Source organism: Perca flavescens, chromosome 24 (assembly GCF_004354835.1).
Source record: "Perca flavescens isolate YP-PL-M2 chromosome 24, PFLA_1.0, whole genome shotgun sequence".
In the NCBI taxonomy this organism is placed as follows: domain Eukaryota; kingdom Metazoa; phylum Chordata; class Actinopteri; order Perciformes; family Percidae; genus Perca; species Perca flavescens.
Genome location: NC_041354.1, coordinates 16,435,885 through 16,461,354, shown reverse-complemented (window position 1 = coordinate 16,461,354; position 25,470 = coordinate 16,435,885). Strand labels below are relative to the sequence as shown.

The following is a 25,470-nucleotide window of genomic DNA, read 5'->3' as shown; positions in this document are numbered from 1 at the left end:
AACAACTTACAGTGGAAATCCCTTTATTTAGCCTATATGTTAAGAAGGAAAACACAGATGACAATTCAAAATATATCAAAAATATAATGGAAAGGATGTCGTTGCGTGTCATTGGGCATTTTTAAGTGGGTATACAGCAATCCTGGAGCTTCCTTAGTGGGTGTACTGCGTATACCTGCGTATCACGTAGACTACACCGCTGGGCTTGATGTAATAAATAAAAAACGAGTTTGGAGTGGTCGCCAGGAGACGAGCAGGAATGTTGAGGGTGAGTCATCGAGAGGCGAAGGACGACTCCGTCCAGGTGGCCTGTCCTCTGAGGGTGAATAATTGTCTGCTTTAATTAAAGCACATTAAAGTGTGTGTGTGTGTGTGTGTGTGTGTGTCTGTGTGTGTCAGCACACAGACACAGCAGCGTGTGGCTGGGAAAGAGAGCATACTAGGATGGGTTTGAATGCATTCACGTGTGGTGTTTGCGCATGCATTCGCAGTACGTTTGTGCATTCATGTATGATATTTGGATTTGTTTTCTGTGTGTGTGTGTTTTTACACAAAGGAATCCGCTGTATTGTCCGGGTGGAACTCATGACGGCAGCGTCACACAATACTCTGACAACACTGACACAGCCACTTATGCAGGAACCATCACAGTCGAGGCCGCGATTTGCACACTCACAGAGGTGAAAAAAAAGAATCCGTCAGCCCTTGGCTGCATCTCTGCACACGTTTGTCACCACGGAGAAGTCCACCATTTTGAGAAATGTGCGTTTGCTGTCTTAGCCAGAGTCAGACAATGACAGATGGAAGCCAGTTTCACCCATATATCTAAAACAATAGATGTGACATGACGTCATAACTAATGGGATTATCAGCTGTTGCTTTACCAGAAAAGACCAAAGTGACCAGGAGAGAGGCAAATTATTTTGGGATCCCGTTTGAATGGAGCCGTGGATTACACACGATGATGTTTGTCAGTTTAAAAGATAATGTTTCAACTGATAAAGTATTTTAGATTACCATATACGTTCAGGAATCTGAGTGTGTATTAGACTCAGGACTCACAGAAAGTTAGCTTAAACTTTGAGTACCATATACTAAGTCCAGGAATGTGAGTGTTTGTATTACTGTAAATTGGCATCAATGGTTTACAGTGTAGGGCTGCTTGACATAGTTAATAATATCAAAATATTAATAAGAATACTTTTTCCAAACAAGATGCAAAATGTATGCAAAACCATATCTTAATAATTATAATAATAAATTGAGGTTTTAAATGTGTAACACAAAAAGGTATTTTGTTACTTTAAAAAAAAAAAATCAAGAATAAGACAAGATAATCGTATCTTTACAATATAAAATTTTATTTATAGTTTAAAATCTGTGCCGTGTCTGAAGCTATACACCCTCCCCCGCCGGTCAATAATCAATAATATGGATTCATCCTCAACCCTACTTTGATCTACTGCACAGATATTTCTTTCATTTGACAAATCAGTGGGATTGGGAGTGTTTTAATGTCCAGATATACTTCAAATAAAATAAAAAGGGTAGTCTTCTTTTGCAAACACAAATTCAGTCATTACAAGTTGTTTTAAATGTTTTCGGTTTTATTGAAACCTTCTGAACAGAAAAACAGATTTGCGACCTGTCACAGCTGACACAACACAACTAGTGTCAATACTCAGTCGGTACAAATATATATATATATAAACTCCTCGCACATTTTCTGTTCAGAGCATCTTCATATTCCAAACAGACACAGGAACACTGCAGCAATCACAAAACATATTGAAACGAAACGAGAACAAAAGACTGAGACGAAAACAGATGTAGAAATGAAAAATAAAAGCATCAAAGCCCATTAATTATACTTAAACAACATAGGTAGAAACCCAAATCAGAGACAAAAGGCTTCTTTAAATATAAATTAAACAAAAACTAGATATTTTCTGATACTTGGGTTGTCACAAAAAGTCATTTATTTAAGCAGTAAACTGTGTGTGCCTGTCCTGAAACCACAAGTTCATTTTTTTTTTATCAACCCTATTTTCCTATGTTTTTGTGTCTAAGTGACAGATGGGAACAACAATCTTTGACGTTGGTCCAGTATTAAGAGAGATCGCTGCAATTGGCAGCGGAGAAACAAACTGCAATGTAAGTTATCGGGCAATTGCGCACCTTCAATTTACTTCCACAGAAGTGCTTGTTTTGCCACTGGCTCAGATAATATTCTACGTGTCTGACAAAATTATGGAAAGGATTCAAAATAAAGCACTTTTAGTGGACGAAATCAACAATGCACATTTGTCCTATAGAATTGCATTGCAGTCTGGATGAAAAAACCCAAAGTTAAAACACTCCAGCAAAATGCACCACAAGAAAATAATGATATTTATGCTTTGGAGAAGTCAGAAAGTAAAAATAGCAAACTTGCATGAAAAATGTGATGTACTGGCACCTTTAGCAGGAATTTCAACATTATCATGATCATTTTAGGTCTATCTTCATCACATACGTAATCCCTGAAAAAACTAAAACGTGTGTGCGCAACAGTCTAACATCTTGAAAATACTGGATGCACTTACGTTAATAAATGTAGGATTTCATGCTTTAAAAAGGAAAATAGATTTGGATATTCGGCTAAAAAAGTGTCCATGTTTTTTCTTTTTCGCTGGACAAAACGTACCACGGTTGTAATTTTGATTTTGAAGTTCCAACTCTTCAAGCGTACAGTACACAAGAATAACACTGCCGATAATATCATCGCCTGTATCGTTCTGCAAGTATAAAAAATAGAAGTATATCTTGCGAGTCACACTTAAAGTTAGCATGACTGTTTTTGGCTAATTACTGCCGACAAATGCTCTTAATGTTTTGAATGTATGAAACTATTTTTTTTTATTCATTTCGTTTAAACAACACATCAGCTCCGCCTTCTTCCGCCAGTGAGAAGCAGTGAAAGAATGGAGGGAAAAGTTGCGTTGTGTGTAAAAATTTAGCTTGCAAACAAACAAGGGGGGGAACAGCTTTTAAAGATGGCGGACAGGTCAAAGTTCACAGTACGTGTGGTCACGTATACTGCAGTGGGCGAGGTCTCTGATGGTGTCCTGAGGGAGACGTGGAAACGGAAAGAACAAATCATACACACTGTCATCAATTGGAGCAAAATTAAAAGGGAACAGCCAAAACAAGTTGGAGAGAAAAGTGTAAGCCAGGAAGAGAAAAAAAAAATGAGAAAGACAGAAAGTGGTGAAGACCAAGGGGGAGGTAAAAACAAAACACAGAGAAAGCAGGACAAACCTAACAAAAGGCATAAAAACAGAGAGAGGCAGATCCTCCAGTTTCACACTGACTTATTCAATGCCAAGAATCGTGCAACAACGTTTCTGCATCTGGCGCTTAACGGGAACCAATCGGTGCTGCCACCAATGACGCCGGTCCAAGACTCCAAACAAGAAGACGTACAGATCTGACGTGAAGATCGCAGGCTTCCCAGAAGCTTGTCCAACCGTCCAAGACAAAACTCTGCACACGTATTGAGCTCCAGTAACTAGGGATGGTCCGATTCCATTTTTTTCCTTCCCAATACCGATTCCGATACCTGAACTTGAGGGAGTCATCACGGAAAAAGAACATAGATGAACTACTTTAAAGTAGATTTTCTTCAGGGCTAAACTATGTGGTATTGGATCGGTGCATAAACTCCGGTACTCTCCGATACCCATACCGGCATTTTAGGCCGTATCAGATACTATTCCGACACTGGTATCGGAACATCTCTACCAGTTACCGCAGCAGCCCTCGTAGACTTTTAACGGAAAGTGTTCTCCAGTTGCATGAAAGCGTTCACACAGCGAAATCTCCGTATCCCGTGGGACAGAAGGCGGCACTTTGGAGCGTATCGAGGCAGTTGACGAGGATAAGCGTGCCCGTCAGGTGCTTCCATCTCTTGGTGATGGGGTTCCTCATCTTGTCCAGGCCGAGGTGGAGCTCCTGGATCACGTCTCGGTAGCTGTCCCCGACGTGGGCGGCCCACGTCAGGAGGAAGTCGTAGGCTGGCTTCCACATGGACTGAACGGTTGGGATCAGGGTGAAAGACAGAGAGGAGAGGATGGACAGAGAGGAATACTTTTAGTGGTGCGAATTTGCCAAAATGTTAACACTTATAGGCTAAAACACCTAGGGTTGGGTACCGAAACCCTGTGCTAATATGGCACCGGTGCCTAAATGACCGGTATCTACCGGCAACGTGGATTTCGGTGCCTCATATCGAGTCAACTGAAATGCCTGCGCTTCTCTCTGATGCTCCGAAACGGACATTACGGTCAACAGAAGCATCGCTGCACTTAACTTATAGTTAACACTACACTTGGCAGCAGGTAACGTTAGCCTTACATGACCGTTAGCTAGTAGCTGGATTAAACATCGACATGGTTTTTGTTTATTCCTGGAACTCTGCCGCGGTCGGTCAGGTGCTTTTGGCGTCTGAAAAAAAATCTCCTTCAGCGTCATATTTAGACGATCTGGATCAGGACGCTTGGCGTCACTTTTTGACGTTCTCGGGACTCCCGGGGTGTCCCTTCTTGGCACTAAGGGGTGATTTTTCCGCTGAGAGACACTGACCAAGCGTACTTTACGAGTTGGGAGTGACGACGGGGTTGTCTGTCCAGACACATGCAGACAGGGCCCCTGTTTTGAAAACCTGTGGCGGTACAGACCCACCGTCTCTCTCACCTCATTGTCCAACAGGCCGTTCTTGTCGCGGTGCGGAGCCTCGTAGGCCTCCATCTGCTGTCTGGACACTCGAGCAAGTTTCTCGGCCAGTTCCCTCCAGCGGAACGCCACCTCCACCGCCGTGGTCAGCAAGACGAAATCCAGGACCAGTCTGGCAACCAGACCCTGGCAGTCCATCTTCAGCAATGCCTGATGGGGGAGAGAGAGACACAGCAAACAGTGGACTGGTTATTTTTAATTAAGCCTGACAGTTTTTTAATACATGAGCTGAAATATTTAAAGTGCTGCAGGGTTCAACGTTAAGTTGTTGTTTTTTCACTCGTAAATCCTACTTGCCTGAAGCTCATTTTTTTACTGGCTCCTATAGATATAGTTGTTTTCACCAACAAAAAGTTCGAAAAAACGTTCCATCGTAACCATCTAAAAAATGAATTTTCAAAAACGCAACATATAAAGACTTAGAGGTGAGGGATATGGATAAAATCCTGTGTAGTTTTAGATTGCACGAATATACAGGCTATACACTTTCTGGAAATTCAATTTAGAAACTTTGTATAGAATGTTTCTATAGATAAAATAGCACGTTTGTTTTTGAATTAAATATCTGACAACAAAAATCCTGTAAACGGTTGATTTGCAACATTGCATCATATTATTAATTAGTTAATGGGACAGCTACATCGTTATCGGTATAGGAACCATGTGGAAGTCCAACCTATTGGACTTCCTTTTCTAATCCCATTTTCTGGTCCAGTGGTTTCCAACCTTTTTTGTCTCAAAACCCCTTTAAAACAACAAAGTCTCCGCGTGTGACCAATCTTGACAGGCTTCACATGTGTATCAGTTGTGATCAGTTCAGCCAAAAGCGATTTTTCCTTCTCAAAACAACGTGATATCATGAGTCCGCGTAAACATACACGCAACTTTCCTATAGCCAAGTGGCGTGTTATCTGTACGCATTTTGAGCTATCCGCGGGTATGTCTACGCTGTATACAGCGGACGGCAGTCTGCAACGTCACAGCGTTAACATACACGCCACTTTCTAAAGCCACGTGGCGTGTTATCGCGAGGCTACGGTTGGGTTTAGGAACGTCACACGCGGGGTTGGGTTTAGGAAAAGAAGAACGGGGTTGGGTTTAGGATCCCCGGTGTCCTGGGTGAAAGTCCTGTGTTGTTTGACCCATCCTCCATCCCGACCAATCTTTTTTCGCCCTTTCATACTACTCGCTACGGCGTCAATTCACACGCAATCGCAAGGTCATGTAAGTCAACGGAGGCCCAACGGTGCTGATAAACACGCTAAAACGCGAGTATGCGTCTTGATAACACGCCAATAATGGCATACAAACTGGCGTGTCGTACATATGCCACTTCATGAGATCAGTCAGCTCAAAAGGCTTCATTTGAATCATTTCTTAGAGGCATTTGTGTAGAACCCCCCCCAGTTGATCGTCACATTATCCCTAAAAAAGAAACGGTTACAGTCCTGTTTGTCTGTAAACTGGCTGCAGGGGCTGAATAGCAAACATAAAGAAAGAAACAGCCTTGTTAATGGGTGAGTGAATTAATTTAATCCTTAGCCCTGTAGTTATGACCCTCGACTGCATGCGATAAATACGTTCCTACTCAGATAACTCGGTTAAATGAGGGTTAGAAAATACTGAGCATTAATAAGAGCAGCTGACTGGAAAGCACACTGCAGGCAAGATTTGTTTTTTTCTTGAAAAGAAGCACAAACCCCCCCGCAGAGTGTGCATGTGTGTGTGTATCCATCCAAAGATAATATGTTGGTTCAGAAAAGCAAAGATCACACGCGCACGCACGCACGCATGCACGCACGCACGCAAAATTAGCAAGCAAACACATTCTGTAAAATATGTGTGTGTCCATCCAAAGTTAATATGTTGGTTCAGAAAAGCAAGAATCACACAAACACGCATGCACGCGCACACACACACACACACACACACACACAAAATTAGCAAGCAAACACATTCTGTAAAATATGTGTGTGTGTGTGTGTCCATCCAAAGATAATATGTTGGTTCAGAAAAGCAAGGATCACACACACGCACGCACACAGACACACAAAATTAGCAAGCAAACACATTCTGTAAAATGTGTGTGTGTGTGTGTGTGTGTGTGTGTGTCCATCCAAAGATAATATGTTGGTTCGGAAAAGCAAGGATCACACACACACACACACACACACACACACACACACACACCCACACCCACAAACTTAGCAAGCAAACACATTCTGTAAAATGTGTATGTGTGTGTGTCTATCCAAAGATAATATGTTGGTTCAGAAAAGCAAGGATCACACACACAAGCATGCACTTGTCTTATACATGTTGTATCATTACTTTATTTTATTATTCTTATATATATAGAGAGAGAGAGAGAGAGAGAGAGAGGGATCCAGTGCTAGATCCGGGGCTATTTATGAAACATTCGGGGCTGTAGCCGGGGACGCCGAGGCCTAACGACGCCCACGATACGCAGAATAATGCGGGGAAACACATTGCTCTAAAAATGAATTACTTAGTCGTACTGTGCCGCTGTCTGAAATAAATAACGTTGTCACTGTTTTCGTCTGTTCTTGTCATTCCAACTCAACAGTTTCCTTTGGCTTCGTAAGACCAGACCCGAGGCCAGCGTTGCTCGAAACTCTTCAGAGAAGATTTGTCTAATGGCCTTCAGACTGACGCGACAGCAGCATCCTGAACGTCCACGCCGCCGCGTTATCCAGCTCGTCTTGACTGCTGATTACTCACATCCACGGGAGCAGGAACAGGAAAAGTATTTCAGGTTCTGTGCTTTATTTTTTTTAATGTCAATCACGTCAAAGATTCCCCCGAGACACACGCTGAGGAAGTGTATGCTGTCGAAAGATTTTTTTCATTTTCCAATATGATAAAATCAAGATAATTTATTGGAGCGCAATCAGTTTCTACTGATTCAGCCTCGTTGCAACGCCAAAACAGAAAAAAACATATGGAAGCACAAGGCTGCCACGGCACAAAAAGACAAACGTATCCGCATCACCTTATTACGTGAAAAGTTTAGTCCAAGGCACTTGGTCATCTTCATCCGACGCGTTAAGGCATACAAGCCTTCGTAAGGGAGTCAACCGTTTTCAAACAGGAAAAGACTTTTTCATAAGCTCTCAAACCACCAATCAGAAGCCTCCATTTGGCAGAGGCAGGTTTAAGGGTTGTAGTATTCTACAAAGACCACTAGATGTCCTTCTTGGCACTTAATAGAACAGAATTTGTCGTGACTGCACACAAAGGTTACATACAATGCATGCATCACTACAGCACATATTCAAAATAAAGGTTATGGTTTACAGGAAGACACTAAAATCAAGTTATTTTAGTTCAGGCCTGGGCCTCTAGTAGCCTGCAGTTTGTCAATCCAGAAACTTTCTCTCTGGTTTAGTTGTTTTTGCCTGTCCCCTTTCCTTAGTGACAGTGGTATACGGTCAATCCCACAGGCCTGTACAGTAGATGGGAAAGATGTTTTTCACGTTTTAACAAGATATTTGCAACATTCAAACTTATCAACCCTCATTGAAAAGGGCACTTTCACACATCTTCTTAAATGTACCTTTTTAAGGTGTTTGCATTAGTGCTGTCAAACGATTCAAATATTTAATCGCAATTAATCGCATCAATGTCCTAGTTCACTCGCAATTAATCACACATTTTTATCTATTCTAAATGTCCCTTGATTTCTTTTTGTCCCATTATTTTTTCTCATTTGAATGCCCTTGCGATGATAGCTCAGTTCACAACGACAAAACACACATCACTTTGGTCTTGTCAATGGAACCATTTGGCAACTTTTTAAAAGTCAACATTCCATTCAGAATCTTATTGGTATCCATTTCGGCGTCTCGTGCTCGACATCCACTCAAAACGTAACGTTAGCCTGCTACTCTTTGGCCGGCTCACCAGCCCAAACAAGTGTGTGCAGCGTGCCTGTTGTTGTGTTTCCGGTCTAGCTAGATCCGGTGTGGTGTTTGTAGTTTCTAATGTTACTAGTTGTTGCAACAGCATGTGAAAAAAACTACAAAGTTTGCTAGGTCAACGAGAATGTTAATCTTGCGATAAAAAAAGATTTATGCTGTAAAAATGGGTTTGCGTTAACTTCTCCCATCTAGCGTTGAGATCATATATCACAATCCACTCTCTCGCGCCACGCACTTCAAAGTATGTATTACAGCTACGGTAGCCGTTCAATATCCTTTTTCTTTTTCTGGGCGAAGGATAAAAAATAAAATTTGGATTTTGAATATGTGTGGTCCTCCATGTTTCCTTCTTCAAACTTGCTGGGGCCGGGAAGCTACGATACCAATTAGCAGCATTAGCAGCACCTTGTGAGTTTATCATGTGACAGTGAAAATGCGAACAGCGGAGCAGTATGTCCTGTATGTCCCTTACTGGCTAACGTAATCTAAAGATGGAGCATGAATATGGAGCATCTACCCCAGTTCATGCAAATGCAAATGTAAAATTTTAAGCCAAAAGGAATACTTGGAATTGATTGTGGTGGTAAATATTCATGAAATAGGACATTAAAGGATATTAAGTTTGTGAACGGGCAACACAGATTTTGATAATGAACAACTGGACCTTTAAAAGAACAGAGAGGCAGAACCCTAACATGGTCGTGTAATTTCAATTCATGAGAATAATCTATTTTACACCCTTTTTTTTTTTAACTTCTTCTCCCATCCTTTATCTTTGATCCCTTTTACCCTGCAACTCTGCAATAAAGTGAAATAAAGGTTACTCTTTACAAACCAAACGGACGATGAAGATGATGAATTATTTGGTTTTGAAACAGACACTGTACACCTGCCTCCTTTTCTCTCTCTCCCTGTCTGCTTCTAACTCTCTCTACCAAGTGGCTGACACGCACTTTGGCCTTCTACTGCGATGTCCTCAATCTGCCGATCCAGGTCAGAGGTGCCCAAATTCCTTCACACCACGGGCCAGAATGTATCTGGAGTGAAGGCCACTGTAATACCGTAATTCCTGTAATTCTTACGTGTTTAATTGAATGAGGAAGTTTTAACAGCACTGCCGTAAAACTCAGATTAACTACTTTTTTTAGCTGCACAAAATGTTTGTTTCATAGTCATCGTGGTTAGGATTTGACAGCACTTTCAAAATAAGAGAGGAGAATAAGCATGAGCATGTCAAATGCACACAGACACACACACATGCACACAGACACGCATACACACGTGACCGCACACGCATGCACACACACGTACACAGACACACACACACACACACACACTGCTTAGTCACTCACGTAAGGTGAGCCCAGGAACATGAATGGATGACACACCTGATTTCCCCGTTTCTCTCTTTCTTCTCACATTTAACAGTCTTGTGTCACTTTTTATGCATCATATTTAGTGTGCTGTTTTACGTTTATAAAAAGGAGTCCATCAACCCTCGGGAAGCGGAGCGGGGTGTGTTCATTTGACTCGGAGTTGAAATAATAATACATGTTTGTTTGCATTTTGTATGTGTGAAGTTTTATTGATCATTCATTTTCTTTGTTTTTTCTTGCGTTTTCACGGCGCTTAAGATGACCTCAGAGAATAAAAGAAAACTGTACCGGTTAGAGACTCTCAGCGGTGGAATGTAACTAAGTACATTTACCCCAGTACTGTACTTAAGTCCAAATGTTGAGGTACTTGTACTTTACATGAGTCTTTTTCTTTTCATGCCACTTTCTACTTCTACTCTGCTACATTTCAGAGGTAAATATTGTACTTTGTGCTCCATACATTCATGTGCCTTTTTTGGCAATCAGGATAATTAATTCTCCTGGTGAATATATGACAACGTTATTGCATTTACAAATCTCTCCACGAAATGCCAGAATGTAGAAACAAATGCACCACAACACATTTCCTTTTTTTTTTTATCTATGTCCCTGTTTGCAGTCTGGTTTCAGTCGATGTTTCCACATTAATAACTAACAACATGATTCCGCTCTGAAAAATAGAAAAACAGTCTGCTCGGCGAGAGACCAAAGTGTCTAAAAAACATGAGGTAGCGGCGACCTGCAGGAAGCCTCCGAAGCAGACGGACAGATGGGGCTGACAGCTGACCAGGCGGCTGTCAGCGACGGGAAGGAGGGAGGAGGGGGGAGAGGTGGAGCGGAGGCAGATGATAACACTGACGGAGAGAAAACAAAAAGAAAGGCAGAGGAAGAAGGAGAAAAACAGCAGGCAGAGAGAGAAAACCCCTATATCTATAGGAGTCAGTCAACTGATGCAACCTGAGTACCGTGACCGTCGCCTACTTATGGTGCGTTCAAATCAACTAGGGCGTGTTGTAAGTTTTGGGGACAGAGGGCATAGACAAGGAAAGCGCGAGGGGGGGGCATTTCCCACCGTACCCCGTGTCCGCTACGCCCTTGCCTGTCACTCCACTCAGGAGTAGTCGGGGGAAAACGAGACAGGAAATATTCGCAGTCGTGCCGCTTATTCGTCAATAACTAAAAACTTTGGTAACAGCGCCAAAAAATAACTCAAAAAAGGTGAAGAAAATTCTAAAACAATTCCTCCAGAAAGGCGACAAAAACGTAGAAAAACGCCCAGAATGGATTATTGGAGGGGTTGTAACCCTATGGTCACGCCCCCGGTGTGTAATGGCCTTTACTGTTGACTTTTAGGACTAAAGACCTTGGTTTTGGACGAGAGTCTACAAGCAGGGGGACTGATGACGTCCCCCTGCATGCAGGAGTGCTTCTCTGCATAGATCTATTATTAACCAGCGCTCCCCTTGGCCTTTCAGCCACTCTCCTCTCGCTGACAGGCACACTCTCTCATCCGTCCTCTGCCTCTGTAACCCGAGCCTCAGCGTTAAAAAGATCTGCCGGGGCCGTGTCGGATGTCCCCTCTAGGCCTCCAACATCATCCTGATCAATGCCTGCTCACATTTCACATGAGAACACCTGTCGGTCCGCGTGGAGGAGAAGAGGGGGGGATGTTGGCGCTGTTCTAAACCCTGAAACAACAGCGGTGGAAGAAGTACTCAGATCCTTTACTTCAGTAAAAGTACTAATACCACACTGTGAAAATGCTCTGTTACAAGTAAACGTCCTGCAGTTACAACGCTGCGACAGCTTGCCTCACCTTAACCCTTGTGTTGTCTTCTGGTTGACCATGCACTTGTTGTCCTTCTGGGTCAAAATTAACAATTATTTTCACCGTTTATATATATATATATACATATATTTTCTGATACATTTCACTTTTTCTGAATGTTCTTTTCATGTGTGATGTTCACACTTTTTTTCGTCACTTTTTTTCAATGTTTCTGTCACTTTTTTTCAATGTTTTTGATGTGACTTTTCACTAACACCAACTTATTGCCAATAGTTTAACACGTATTTTTGGAATTCATGGTCAATAAATCTAATTTATAGGTGATTATACCTAATTTTGAAATGATGAATGATTTCGACGAATATTAGAGGAATGCATGTTGGTGGAGAATCACAGACGTGTGTATATTAAAGTTTAGTCAGGTTTTGAAACCATTTAAATTTTTTCAAATGCTATAAAATTGAATACCCACAATTCTATGAAAGTAGAATTTGAGTACTTGCAATTGCACTTAATTTGTTGAGTAATTTGGTTAAAAAGAAACCCATGTTTCTGATATAGAAGTTTTGACCCGAGGACAACATGAGGGTTAAGAGAAATTTACTCACAAATGTTTCCCAATCTGTTATCCATAATTATCCATCCACCACTGCTAATTATAATTTGGAAATCTGTGTTGTCCCTACAGACATTTCACCAATCGTTTATTTTCTTACAGATTTGTATTTATTCTTTAAAGAGGAACAGCAACCACAATACTAACATTACCAACTATTATTATAATAATAATAATAGAGGTATGATTAATAATAGTTTCTTGGGAGCGTTTTCTGAAGGATCTTCATCAGGACACGCTGGATGCTGGTCACAAAGATGCCATTTCCTTTTTTGGTGAAGTGCACTCCGTCTGCCAGAAATATTTTCCTGTCAAAATATTTCAGGAGGGGATGCTCAATGACTTCGCCGCAAAAGTTGCCAACAGCCTTTCTCATGCATTTGTTGACGGTCTTCCTGTCGACGTTGACCTTCCCTGGCGGTCCATTTCTCCACACTTTCCGCTCGTTGATACAGGAATATGCAATCGTCATTGATGGAAACTCTTCATTGAGCTCCATCAATTCCTGCTCCATTATGTATGCAAGTTTCTTGGCGGGCATCATGCCCAGATCGTTGCCACCAGCGTGGACGACCAAGATGTCAGGGGGACTCTGAGCGTTTGACAACTCTGCATAAAAACGGGGGAGGACGCCACTCCAACGCATGCCTCCTTTGCCAAACCACTCAACTTTGGCATTAAGTCCAAAGTTCTCCCCAAAGTTCTCATACGCTGCTTCCTCCCCTCGTCGGATATAACTTGACCCGATGATCCATATCTTGGTTACTGCTTTTGTCTCTTTTTTGTCCTCCTCCTTCCTCTGAAATGTGACGTGGATCACAGTGAATGGGGCCTTTTTAGAGGTACTTGGTAGCTCTGTGTCTTTCTCCTCTGAATCTATGATCATCCTTTCTGGGGAGGAGATCTCCGGGATTCTGTTGTTGCACTCGGTCTCTTTTTTGTCCTCCTCCTCCCTCTGAAATGTGACGTGGATCACAGTGGATGGGGCCTTTTTAGAAGTACTTGGTAGCTCTGTGTCTTTCTCCTTTGAATCTATGATCATTCTTTCTGGGGAGGAGATCTTTGGGATTATTTTTCTGCCCTTTTTAATTTTACGGTAAGGACTTTTTATCAGAGGTCTACCTTTACAGATTTTCCTCCTCTTCCTTTCTGGGGAAGAGATCCCTGGGATTATTTTGCTGTCCATTGTAATTTCACCGTACAACCTTTTTATCAGAGGTCTACCTACACAGATCTTCCTCCTCTTCTGTATGGGGGAGGTGCTGTCTGGGCTTCTGTTGCTACTCTGTGAAATTTCAGCATAGACCCTCTTTCTTTTTTCCAGAGGCTTGATGTGGGCAAGTCTAGATGTATCCTTGTCAGATATTGACACTATGTGTTGTGGACTTTGAGTCCCAAATGAGGATCTTTTGGATAAATGGTTTTCTGAGGGTGGCTGCTGGGTTGGCTCAGCGTCAACCTCATCTAAGCTCAGACTTTGCAGACAACAGAAGTCCATCAGATGGCTCATTGTAACAAAAGGATGTTGCAACACTTGGCCGGGTGTTATTCTCTGAGTAGGATCCAGCTGCAGCATCTGCTTGACCAGCTCCACAAAGTTCTCCAGGTCAGCCTTATCTCTCAGAGTGTCCGCTTCTGACAGACGCCTGTCTGGCTTCAGCCGGACTTTCTTCAGATCATCCAGGGAGCCAAACATGCTGTCGATCCACGGGATGCGTCCATACTCGTGTGGCGTCATGAGTTTCCACATATTTGGCCAAGTCTTCCGGTAAAACTGACTCGTTTTGAGTCCAGCGCTGAGGAAGTACCTTGGCAGTTGACCCTGAGTTTGCGTTATCTTCCAAATCATCTCATAGTCACAGCTCCCAAGGTAAAGCGGGAAGCCTAGGAACAGCTCGGCAGCAATGCAGCCCAGGGACCACATGTCTATGGCCTCGTTACAGGGGAGACCCAGAATGGTCTCTGGAGCCCGGTACCACTGGTGCTGAATACGTGAGCCCTGCTCTGCTTTTGAGGCATCGTAAGCGGAGCCAAAGTCAATCAGTTTTATCTTTAATGGCTGCCGTACACGGTCCACCAGCATAATGTTCTCAGGTTTGAGATCTGAATGAGCGATCCTTAAGCTCTTCAGGAACTGCAGAGCTGTGGCCACCTGATGTAAAATAGGCCGGACGTCTCTCAGGGGAAGTGACGAGGTCTGTCTCATATTCACAAATTCCTTGAGATTCATGTCCAGCAGTTCAAATTCCTGGCAGAGATGTGCTTTGTAGATGAATGAGCTGTCCCACCTTACAAAGTGCCACTTGTCTGGGTCAAATGCCCTCAGCTTTTGCAGGATGGCATCCTCTTCTTCTGCCTCACACGCTGAGCGTTTCTTCGTTATCTTCACAGCCACCGTCTCATTGGTGGCTGACTTAACACACTTGGCGACTTTCGCAAAGGCTCCTTGTCCAATTAAGTCCAGGACTAAGTAGTCTGAAGACTTGGAGGAGAGTTGGCTTCCTCTGATGACTTGGAGGTCTGTGTCCAAAGAGGCAAAAGAGCAGGACTTCTCAGCCATTTTCTGCTGCTTGTAACTCATAGCTACAGGTTAGGGAAGTTTTTCCAAACTAGTTTGAATGAGAAGGTTAGAAATGCCAACGGCTAATCCTGACTTGTGTTCTGCACACAGAAACAAAGGTCAGTAGACTGATATGGTGAGGATTCCGGTGTATGATGTGTTGGCTGTGTTCTGGAACGTTTGGCACTATTGTGTCATATTCCACTGAACACTCAGGTCGTCGTGATGAAGGAGTCAACGAGCAGAATGCAGCTTTATAAGGAATGATAAATACAGATATCAGATATCTATGGCTACATTTACATTCCTACGTTTTGGTTTTAAAGCGGAGCTCTGAGCCAAAAGCGATATCCGTGCAAACAAGTGTTTTTAGCTCCAGTACAAGAACTAATCTCTGTTTAAACTAACCTCATATCTCATCAACATTCTCGTATACTGGGCATAAACAGGAGGCAGTGTGGAGACTCCGCCCGGTGCTGGTAGTTGCCATTGTAACGTAAGCTTAGTCTCAGAGAACGAGACGTCATGACCGATAAGACCCAATCAGGAGAAGAAACGTTGGCGTCAGTGTCGGTGTTGCTAAAGGTCTCTGTTGGCGGCTGTTGAGACTGCAGACACAACCCCACAGATTCCAAACCAAAACGGGTCAGTAGTGTTTCCAAATGTCTCCGGTTTAGGGGCTCGGAAACACCAGAGCAGGGGGAGTGAGAGGGGGGAACACCAGAGCAAGGGGAATGAGAGGGGGAAACTCCAGAGCAGGGGGAATGAGAGGGAGAAACACCAGAGCAGGGGGAATGAGAGGAGGGAATGCAAGAGCAGGGGGAATGAGAGGGGCAAACACCAGAGCAGGGGAAAATAGAGGGGGAAACACCAGAGCAGGGGGAATGAGAGCAAGTTAGCAAAAATGCAAGCGAGTTAGCAAATATGATGGAACCAAGTGAAAATGGAAGTCTATACTTTACAGCAGGGGTCGGCAACCTTTTTGATATGAAGTGCCCTTTTCAACATTTCTTGTTTATTAGTGTGCCATGTCAACATTAAGTTTAATTATGACATCACATCAAAAATGTAATATCCAGGGAATCTGTAATTTAATTTGATAGCATTTATTTCTCATAATCAGGATTTTTTAATTATTATGATTATGGAAACATGGTTTTAGTATGCAGCGTCCTGATTGGTGGAAAATGGGCTGACAAAAATATCACTGTCAAAGAGTTGAAGCGAAAAGTTGATGTGGAAAAGCCCAGCTTTAATGATGAATGGACTGATAGATAGTCCTGTATGCCTCATTTTCAATGAAACGGTACTGTGGCAAAATAATAACACAACCAGCATCATTATCAAGAATGAAGAACACGAACATAACGATTGCGTCATTCACGTGCATATTAAGTAGCCACATGTATTTGTTTTGGTCTTATAATGCGTCCATATTTACCGCTCCAGCGGAGAGGATGGTTTCTTCAGACAGCTTAAGTTTATAAGAATTTGTCCAATTTTCAAGATTCCCTGCACACTAAGATAGACAGACTACAAACCGACAGCGTTTGTTTGAGCTTGTTTTGTAAAAAAATGCTATTTGCAGAGTAGAGCTGTGTTTGTGTAAAACAGCGCGGTGTATAGTGAACTGAGCAGACAGAGCAGATTGAAATATCGCCTCCTACATGTTGATGCCGGACTACACAGGTGAGTGCATTGATAAGTATTGACCTTTAACTCACGAAGGTTTTAATGTAGCCTCCTTACAGTAACGAGACTAGCGTTAGTTCATCTGCCCCAGCGGCCGTTGGTAATCCTCTTTGTATTGTTCCCAGTCAGAGATATGAGTCAAACTACCGTAAATAACAGGTCGCGCAACTGTGAACGTTGTAATTTGGCATGTGGATGAGAGAGTGCTTCAGCATTTCAACCATGATTTCAACACATCAATAACTTTCTTGCACACATATTGCCAGCGTGCCATTGGTTAAGGTCCTGCGTGCCCATGGTGGCACGCGTGCCTAAGGTTGCCGACCCCTGCTTTACAGTAACACTCGACTTTAACCCCTCTATTTAGCATTCATAACGTGATCGTATCTCCATATTTAGTCATTTTTATTTTTTCTTCATAAATCAATGCTATTGGTCAACCTCAATGTCTGCCTCTGGGTTTTACAAATATTTAAACAGTGACGAGGTGATTTCGTAGCCACTCTCACTCCCTGGGTTCCTCACCATGATACCTTCCAGGTTATACTCATTGATTCCCATTCCCCGGTCCCATCCCATCCTTTCCTAAAACGTCTGGTCTTTGTTAATAAAGCGCACCTGAATTTGTATCTTGGACACCCTAGACTAACACATTGTGTAATTTAACCACAGTGTTTCTCCGTGATACACTTTCATGAGGATCAATGTAAAGATTTGTGTGTGTTTTTGTCCTTGACTGATTATTAAGAGAATGAATGCCTTGTTTGCTAATCGATGATTTTGAAGCCAGTAACGTTGGACTGTTTTATTGACTAACGCACATGTAACGCTGTTTTCTTTGAGGAGAAGATTTTGTGATTCAAGCCCTTGTGACTCACAGGACAATGTTCCTGCTGCCTGATGACAATTTACTGCTGTCTGGGGAAAATGTCGCAGGACACACACACACACACACACACACACACACACACACACACACACACACACACACACACACACACACACACACACTAGTGGATTACAACCGGTGTAGTGCAGCAACAAACTGAGCAGTAACTTTTTGCAGCAGGAAAGTTTTAAATGCAGCTGCACATAAAAATCCAGGAGAAAATCAAAGGACAACTGGTTTTAATATTTTTAAACCAATCTACTTTTTTTTTCAATAAAAACTGATGAAAAGCAAAATACTGGCCTAACGATGAGCGATAGATCTGCTGCTGATGTTAGAGGAGTAATCGCATATCCATACTGCCCAAACCAAACACTCAAACAGGAAATACATTTAGATTTGGAAAACACTTGGAAAAATACTTTAACTTAAGTAAAGGGTCTGAATACTACTTCCACCGCTGCCTTTAACTCAGGTGAAACATTATGTCAGAGATGAGTTCCATACAATGGGTAACCATATATGCGTGTGCTGCAACACACGTGGACAAATCTTTCCATCGAGGTCAACGGAAACAAATTTCTATATTGTCCTTGATGATGAAAGTGTTTCTGACTTCAGAAGAAAACTGCTGTTAGGGTTAGGGACATTAGAGTGTGCTCGTTTCTTTTCTTTTTCCAGTAAATGTAAAAAAAAAAAAAAAATGGAGCCCAGAGGAGTCAAGGATGGAGCCTGGTTCAGAGATAAGAAAGCCAAGGCCCTCTTTGTGAACACAGTACGTTTAAAAGCCTCAGCAAGAGTTGAAGGTATAAACCGCCATAGTAAAAGCCTTTTTATATATAAAAAAAACATAAAAGCATGCCTCCTTTGCTTTAGTCTTTTTGAGATTATGGGGAGGTTGCACCACGTACAGCCAAGCAGGGAGCTGCTCTGGATAACAGTGCAAGGTAAAAAAGCACTAACAGCAGTAAACAGTTAAGGAAAATGTGTCCGCACTTGGACACTTTTTGGCTAACGTTCTATCAGAATATCTGTTTAAATGTGAATATAAATGCCCTTGTAATGTTTTCCGTTTATTGAATGGTGTCAAACTAAAGTGTAACTTCTTACCTTTCTAACAATATAGGCTATGGTTTTAACCATTCAACTTTAGCTTTTGCTTTACAAGAGCCGGCTGAAGTTAGCTAACGCCGGTGAATTACAATACAGCCAATGGCTGTGAACGGTGTCCGAACATGGACACAGTTACTTAACTGTCAAAGTTCCATTTAGCAAGGCACTTGACCTCCTGGCTGCTCCGGTGGCCGCGCTGAGCATGTCGCAGTGACAAAAGTGCATGCACGCTTCATCAACTCTGCCTGGATGAACAGCAGTTGGCAAATGTACTTTGCTAAAGTACTTTTTGAATAATGGCATATGGCGAGGGAAATGTCTCGGGACTATTTTGCTTCCCCCAGGGTGTCAGCGCATTTGCTTGACAGAGTTGTTTTCACTCAAACTGCAGATGTTAAGCTTTATTTCTGTGCTTCTCTTTACAGGATTTTCTCCTCCAGCCCCCCCTTCATTTTTCATGTGGTGGCTGTTCCCACTGTGAGCCACCTCAGGCTGTAAGACAAGTTGTTTACCCTTCACATGACTGAGCATAAGGACTCAAATTCTTCCAGTTCACACAGTCACATTGTCTGACTGCAATGCAGGCTGAAGTGGAAAGAAATCATGATAAAGGGCCGAAGTGCAAAGAGGTTTGAATCAATCAGACAGCCAGTGACTCTGACTGTTGAGGATATGGCATTTTTGTTCTTTTTAGGCCCAACAAAGCTTAGCTAATGAGGCAGCAACCATCTGAGTGATGCTCAGTTTGTAATGTACATAATTTGAGCATAATAGCTGTTGCAGCAGTGTTATGGTAATGCTGAACAATTTTCCTGAACATTTATCTCTGCAGTAAATGCTTTTGCTGAGCATGAATGTTTTCGCAGCAATGTAACAGTTGGAAGAGACAGGGAAATGGCCCTAAATGTACGACTTTATGTACTGTATTTGTCTGTTCAAGGACAATTCAGTTATTGCGAACTTGACCTATGCTCTTCTCCGAAACACAAAATGAACTGCAATTGTCATTTATTAAATAAAAATGCAATATATTGGCTGTTTACAGCTTCTCAAATGTGATTGTACTACTTTTCTCTGTCCTACATCATCATCATCATCATCATCATCATCATCATCATTTTGACTGTAACCCTAACAGCCAACAAGCAATTTAAAGACATCACCTTAGGCTTTGAGAACTTGCTATGGGCCTTTTCACTATTTTGGGTGGATTATGGATAATAGCTCATTGAAATGTAGACCGCAATTGGTTCAGCTCTACATTCTCTACAGTAGGGACAGTGACAGATTTGTATCCCCCTAATAACTTCAAAGGTCAGGTTTGTTCTTCCTACCTTAAGGAAAAAGGGATGCAGCTTTGCAGTTTCTGACTGAACCAGGCCAAAGCTTAAGGCCACCTTAAATTCAGTTGCTCATTTGGGTCACTGCAGTAATATCAATACACTGTTCTCTATTTGGACCTCTCTTAATATGCACACAAACAGTAGTCCACAATACAAATAAACCAATACGAAATAAAGACATGGTTGATCTTACCATCATGAGTTCCCTCTGGAAGGACTTCCTCTCCTTGTTCTCCATGTTCGTACACTCCTCTTTGAGTTTCTCCAGAACCGACGCCACCTTCTCCGGCTCATTGTCCAGCTCAGTTCGGCAAAAATAATTAAGTGGCAAATTCCCATACCCAAGGGCATCTGCAAATGCCCTCCAGTTGCCCACATTCTCCATTAAAACCGTCCTCACTGTTGCGTAGATGTACGTAAGAAATTTGCAAGGCTTCAGGATCTGCTCCAGCAGCATTGTGGTTGTTAGGTCCGGCCCACACCAATAAATAGGCTTGACCTTACCCAGAACTAAAACATTCTTGGCATGGACAAGGCCTATCTTCCCCTGGTAGTATCCAATGAACCACTCTTTGGTCCGCAGCTGCCCTCGCAGTTTGATTTTGTCCTCGCTGAGCAAAGCAATAACATCCCCCTTTTTGTACTCCAACAGATAAGTACTCTTGTGCTGCCTATTGACTGTTTTGATCAACTTGCCAAATTTAAGGATAGTAATGCATCGGTCCTGAAACTTTGGGTATTTGGAAGTGACAGCCAGTGGTGAGAGGACAATCTTATCCACCTCTTTCTTTTTCAGAAACCTCCTCTGGCCCATTATCCTCGCTCCGGTCTTTGGTGGCGGTGATGGCGTTTGGACGCAAAACTGGGTGAGGATACAGTCAAGGGCGTCCTTGACTTGGACCCTGAGAGTAAAATCTGAGATGCTGTTGGGGTCACGCGATGTGATCATGTACAGGAGCCTGCTGACTTTCCCCAGTTTGACCTGAAATCCCTGAATCACCCCAGCACCCTCGCTCACCTTCACCTGATAGTTGGACATGTTGGAGTACAATCCCACCTGGAGGTCCTGAGGGTACCCCAGCACAAACTGGTGCTTCCCCCACAGCTGGAGAGCCACTGGCGGGGTGGAGCTAGCCTGCCGGCCCACCTCATTTACCAACAATGTATTGGGGGCACAGTCATGCCCAAACATTGCCACAACTGTTTTGAAGGAAGGGTGAATGTGCTTGGGACCGTAGACGCCCAGAGTTACTTTCCTCTGCACATGGTCCCAAACAGTGGTATTGTGGCTAATGTACTGTGCCTTAACCACAACAGCCACATACATACAAGGCTCTAAACTATCCAGCTGCACCTGGACTGTATCCTTGTAAATGTAAGCATTGGGGATGGGCGTGTAAGGCCCTTCTTTGCAGTCACTTCGAACGCAAAGCACCTCTGCCGTGTGACAACTTTCCTTCTTGACGGTTACCAATACCTTCATCTCCAACGTGATAAAGGACCTGGTCTCCATGTTGCTCAGCTTGATCTCCACCACGGGGCTAACAGTGGAGCAGTGGTCACCGTTGAGCTCCAGAGGAGGGTCTAGTAATGCTTTCATGGAGATCTGCTGGTGGTCTCCATGGCTGACGTGGCCTTCAGGGATGTGTATGGTGATTTGGGTGTCCGGGAGCTGAACAACTCCTCCGTTACTGTCGAACTTGCACACAATGTTGGTCTCCACCGGCTGCGTCTGGCCCCACCCAGGACTCTGACCCAGGGAATCAAGGTCATGGCAAGACCTGGCTAGCTTTCTGTGGTTCAACCAAGCAGTCCTGAAGTCCTCCCTGCTCTGAAACTGCTCCGGTGAAGGAGCCTTAAGGCCTGTGAAGAATCCAGAGGAAGGTAAGGTTGGATTCGACTGCGCCTGCAAGACTGACAGTTCTGAGAGACTGTGGGAGCGTTTACCCCTAAAAAACGGGTTATCCCTGTGGAGGTTAGGTCCAACCACTTGATTTGGGCTGGTGGGGGTGGTATTGTTAATGTGGCAGCTGCTGAACCCATTGGTCATGATTGTACTAGTGTTAAAGTTTGAGCAAGATGATGGAGATGCCAGCGCATCAAACAGAATAAGATCTGTTGAGTTCCTTACACCTATATCTTTGCAGTTTTGATCTAATGGATGGATAAAGGGGTTCACAGAGAAGGAACTGTTGTTGTAAATTGGGGAGGGCTTAAGGGTTATCCCTGTCCACTCCCCCAAACCTCCAAACTCCTTCGACCCATCCTCGTATACTTCTCCGAGACTGTCAATCATCCCACTGTCGCTAAGCATAGAGTTCCTGAAGTTGACCAGCTGGACGTAGGCAGCTGGGATGTAGCCCATTTCCGTGTTGTTGTGGGCGTACCACCACTCTCCACCTGACGTGTCCAACACATAGAGGCGATCCCCTTTGGAGAACTTCAGCGTGGTGAAGCTGCTGGGGCAATAATCCTTTATGGCAACCACTTCCTGCGCAGCTCCATAGGAGGCGGAAGTGTCCAGCCTTAAGGCACTGGGAGAAGGCACTGAAATGGAAAAGGATGTTAGACAGAATCTCTTAAAACTATTAGTGACGGTCTTCAACGTTGATCGCAATGTGGTTTGGTAACTGGTTTGTCACTATTTTAGATAAGTGCACTTAGGTCTGATTACGCAAACGTCTGCAGTTAACAGTGCTTATCTCATAACCAGACACAGATATAGATATATATGGGCCAGTTGAAAGAATGAGAGGATGGTACTGCAGATCAGGCATAAAGGGTCGCGTCCTAAATGGTTCAGTGGTTCAGTTTACTGCATTCCAACTTTGTAGGAAGTACTTGATCCTGGAAAAAAAGACAAGCCCTCCAAACCATATGACAATATCCTCGTTTATTCCTACCCTCTGATACAACCCACAAGAACATATCGTAGAATAGCGCCCCTAGCGCAAAAACTAATTAGTTATGTTTAGAAAAAGATTGTGATTATGGGTTAAAATCAGACGTTATTTCACTTCCTGAATGTTACTCACTTGAAGCTGAACATGAAGTTCGTTAAGTAAGTTGCTTTTATTTTCAAACAGGAATCCAAACTCACTCTCCCGGGTGGAAGTCCTGTGTTTGTTTGACCCATCCATCACCCCAACCTGCCTCCTTATGTGGATATTTTGGCGCTCTTATATTTCGTCACCTTGCCTCCTGCTTTGCAAAACTACTAGTGCCACTAGAGAGCACCGCCATTATAACGTAAATGTAGGTCGTATTTTGCTGCTTGAACAAACAACGTCTGAGGGCATTTTTCAGTCTCAAAAGGCTCAAGAACGAAGGAAGCCAAAATAGCTCCCAAAATAACCCAAACCTTTAATCATTCTGAATTCAAGGACAACATTTTCAGATCACAAAATAAAAATATGAGCAGCTGAACTGCATAATTTACTGCATCATCTTCTATTTTTAGTTCACGTCATGTAGAGCATGTAAACAATGCTGTAATGAAGTGCAAACAGTGAAGGGAAGAATAATACTGCTTCCAACATATGACTGAATAATTTAAAGATGAAAAGCACAAAATTGAAAACAACAAATTCTAAAGATATTGAGTTAATTAGTTCCAATGAATCATATCTGAATAACTGATATTGTACCTTACAGTACACATAGTTTCACTATAACAACAATGGCGTTGAAACTGTCGTGGATACAGCAAAACACTGACCTTTGACATCGTTAAGACTGGCCCCGGTGAACCCTTCGCTAAGGTCGATGAGTGTCCCCTCAGACTTGCAGCGAGGGAGGACGTTATTGTTGTTCGTCACTCTGATGATGCGATGGGCAGCCATGGCTGGTGCTCAACGTAGAAATCGCTCATTGGCAGCTTTTCATCTGGATGGGAAACAAACAAAGCATTTCAGGGTGGGAGCGCCCAGCCAACTTTATACACATCTGCATTCAGGCATTAAGCTGATACTTGAATCTAGACCAAATTCCAAAAGCGACGCCGGAGTATAAAGCCCAGTTCAGAGCAAAGATTTGCGACGAATCTGAAAGCTGCCAGTCTACACCAATGAGACGAGACGGTGTATCATCTCCATAACAACGCCTCTTTGTACATCAGTTATAACTTCCGATTTTTGGGCTTTTTTGAAGCTGGATATCTCATTTGTTTCATCTAAATATGAATGTGGATAACGTTAGTGAGAGTGAGATGCTTGCTACACTTACATTTCTATTGATGAATCGGCGAAAACACATTTTATTTCTCTGACTCACTGCTTGGTTCGAACGCCGCTGAGCGCTCCCTCTCTTCTATCTCGCGCGACCATACAACGTTACCGTGCTTTCGGGCAGTCGTTGAGGCTCCGTCTAAAACTCGACCATTCCGACCAGCTGTTTGTAACATAAAAATAAAATGGATTATGGATCATTTTATTTCTATAGTTTATAGCTTGACTTTACCAGCTGACTTGTCTATTGGCGGGTGATACAGAAGAAGTCCCTTACGTTCGTGAGCAAATTTGAAACACTGATGTATGAAACAGCTAATTAGATTAATTTACTTATTAATCAAAAGGTGCCGGAACGCTGTTCCAGATCGTCTCAGCCCACTTTAAACCCTGGTTCTTCCACATCAATCTTGGAACAACTTGAAAGCTCATACTTAAAGGTGACCTATTATGCTTTTTTGTATTTTCTGTCACATCTATGATGTTACAATGTCAGACTTTCATGTTAAACGTGGCCTATAGCTTCAAATAATGAGGTAACCGTATTTTAGAGAGATCCCTGTGAGCAAAAACTTCAGATTTTCCACTGTGCTAAACTACTACTTTATTGTCGGCTCAGCTGGGTTTCTATGATTGGTCAACTGCTTCAGGCAGGTACTACTGCAGTGTTTTTTGTTTTTTTTAAGTTACTGCAGTGTTTACATTGTCACGTGTAGCTGCATGCTTTACGCCAGGGAAAGCTGTAACCTTGGCTGCCAATGTTGTTCATTTCTCCCCAATTTCGGATCACATTACTGCTTAGTCTCGCATTGCCAGACCTTCCTCCACAGCGCAGCGTAGGAGGGTCTGGCTAGTCCGCACAACCATACGGGATGGGAGAAAAAAAAACGTTCCTTTAAACCAATCACAATTGTCTCTGGAGGGACGATGCTAAGCGCCTGACAGAGCCGCGGTGCCGCTACAAAATAGCCTCGGAAAGGAACTTGTTTTGGTGTAACATGTGTAACGTTCAAAAGTAGTTTTAGTCGTGCAACAGAAAACTCTGATTGGACAGATAGTCTAGCTAGCTGTCTGGATTTACCCTGCAGAGATCTGAGGAGTAGTTAACGCCAACACAAAGAAAGAGGAAGGGGACGGATAGAGGGACATCCG

The 25,470-nt window shown here is 43.0% G+C and overlaps 1 protein-coding gene across 2 annotated transcripts in view; it reads right to left on the bottom strand.

Moving 5' to 3' along the window:
* Positions 1-3,643: 3,643 nt before the first annotated feature.
* Positions 3,644-25,470, bottom strand: part of LOC114550692 (SH3 domain-binding protein 4-A) — a 76,937-nt gene continuing 55,110 nt past the window's right edge. For both annotated transcript variants that reach the window (XM_028571454.1, XM_028571455.1), the window contains exons 4-7: positions 23,811-23,977; positions 20,286-22,639; positions 4,735-4,923; positions 3,644-4,071 (exon numbers count right to left, since the gene is read on the bottom strand). In XM_028571454.1, coding sequence (XP_028427255.1) covers positions 3,847-4,071; positions 4,735-4,923; positions 20,286-22,639; positions 23,811-23,934 — 2,892 coding nt within the window. In that variant the 5' untranslated portion in view covers positions 23,935-23,977 and the 3' untranslated portion in view covers positions 3,644-3,846. The remainder of the gene's footprint in view (positions 4,072-4,734; positions 4,924-20,285; positions 22,640-23,810; positions 23,978-25,470) is intronic.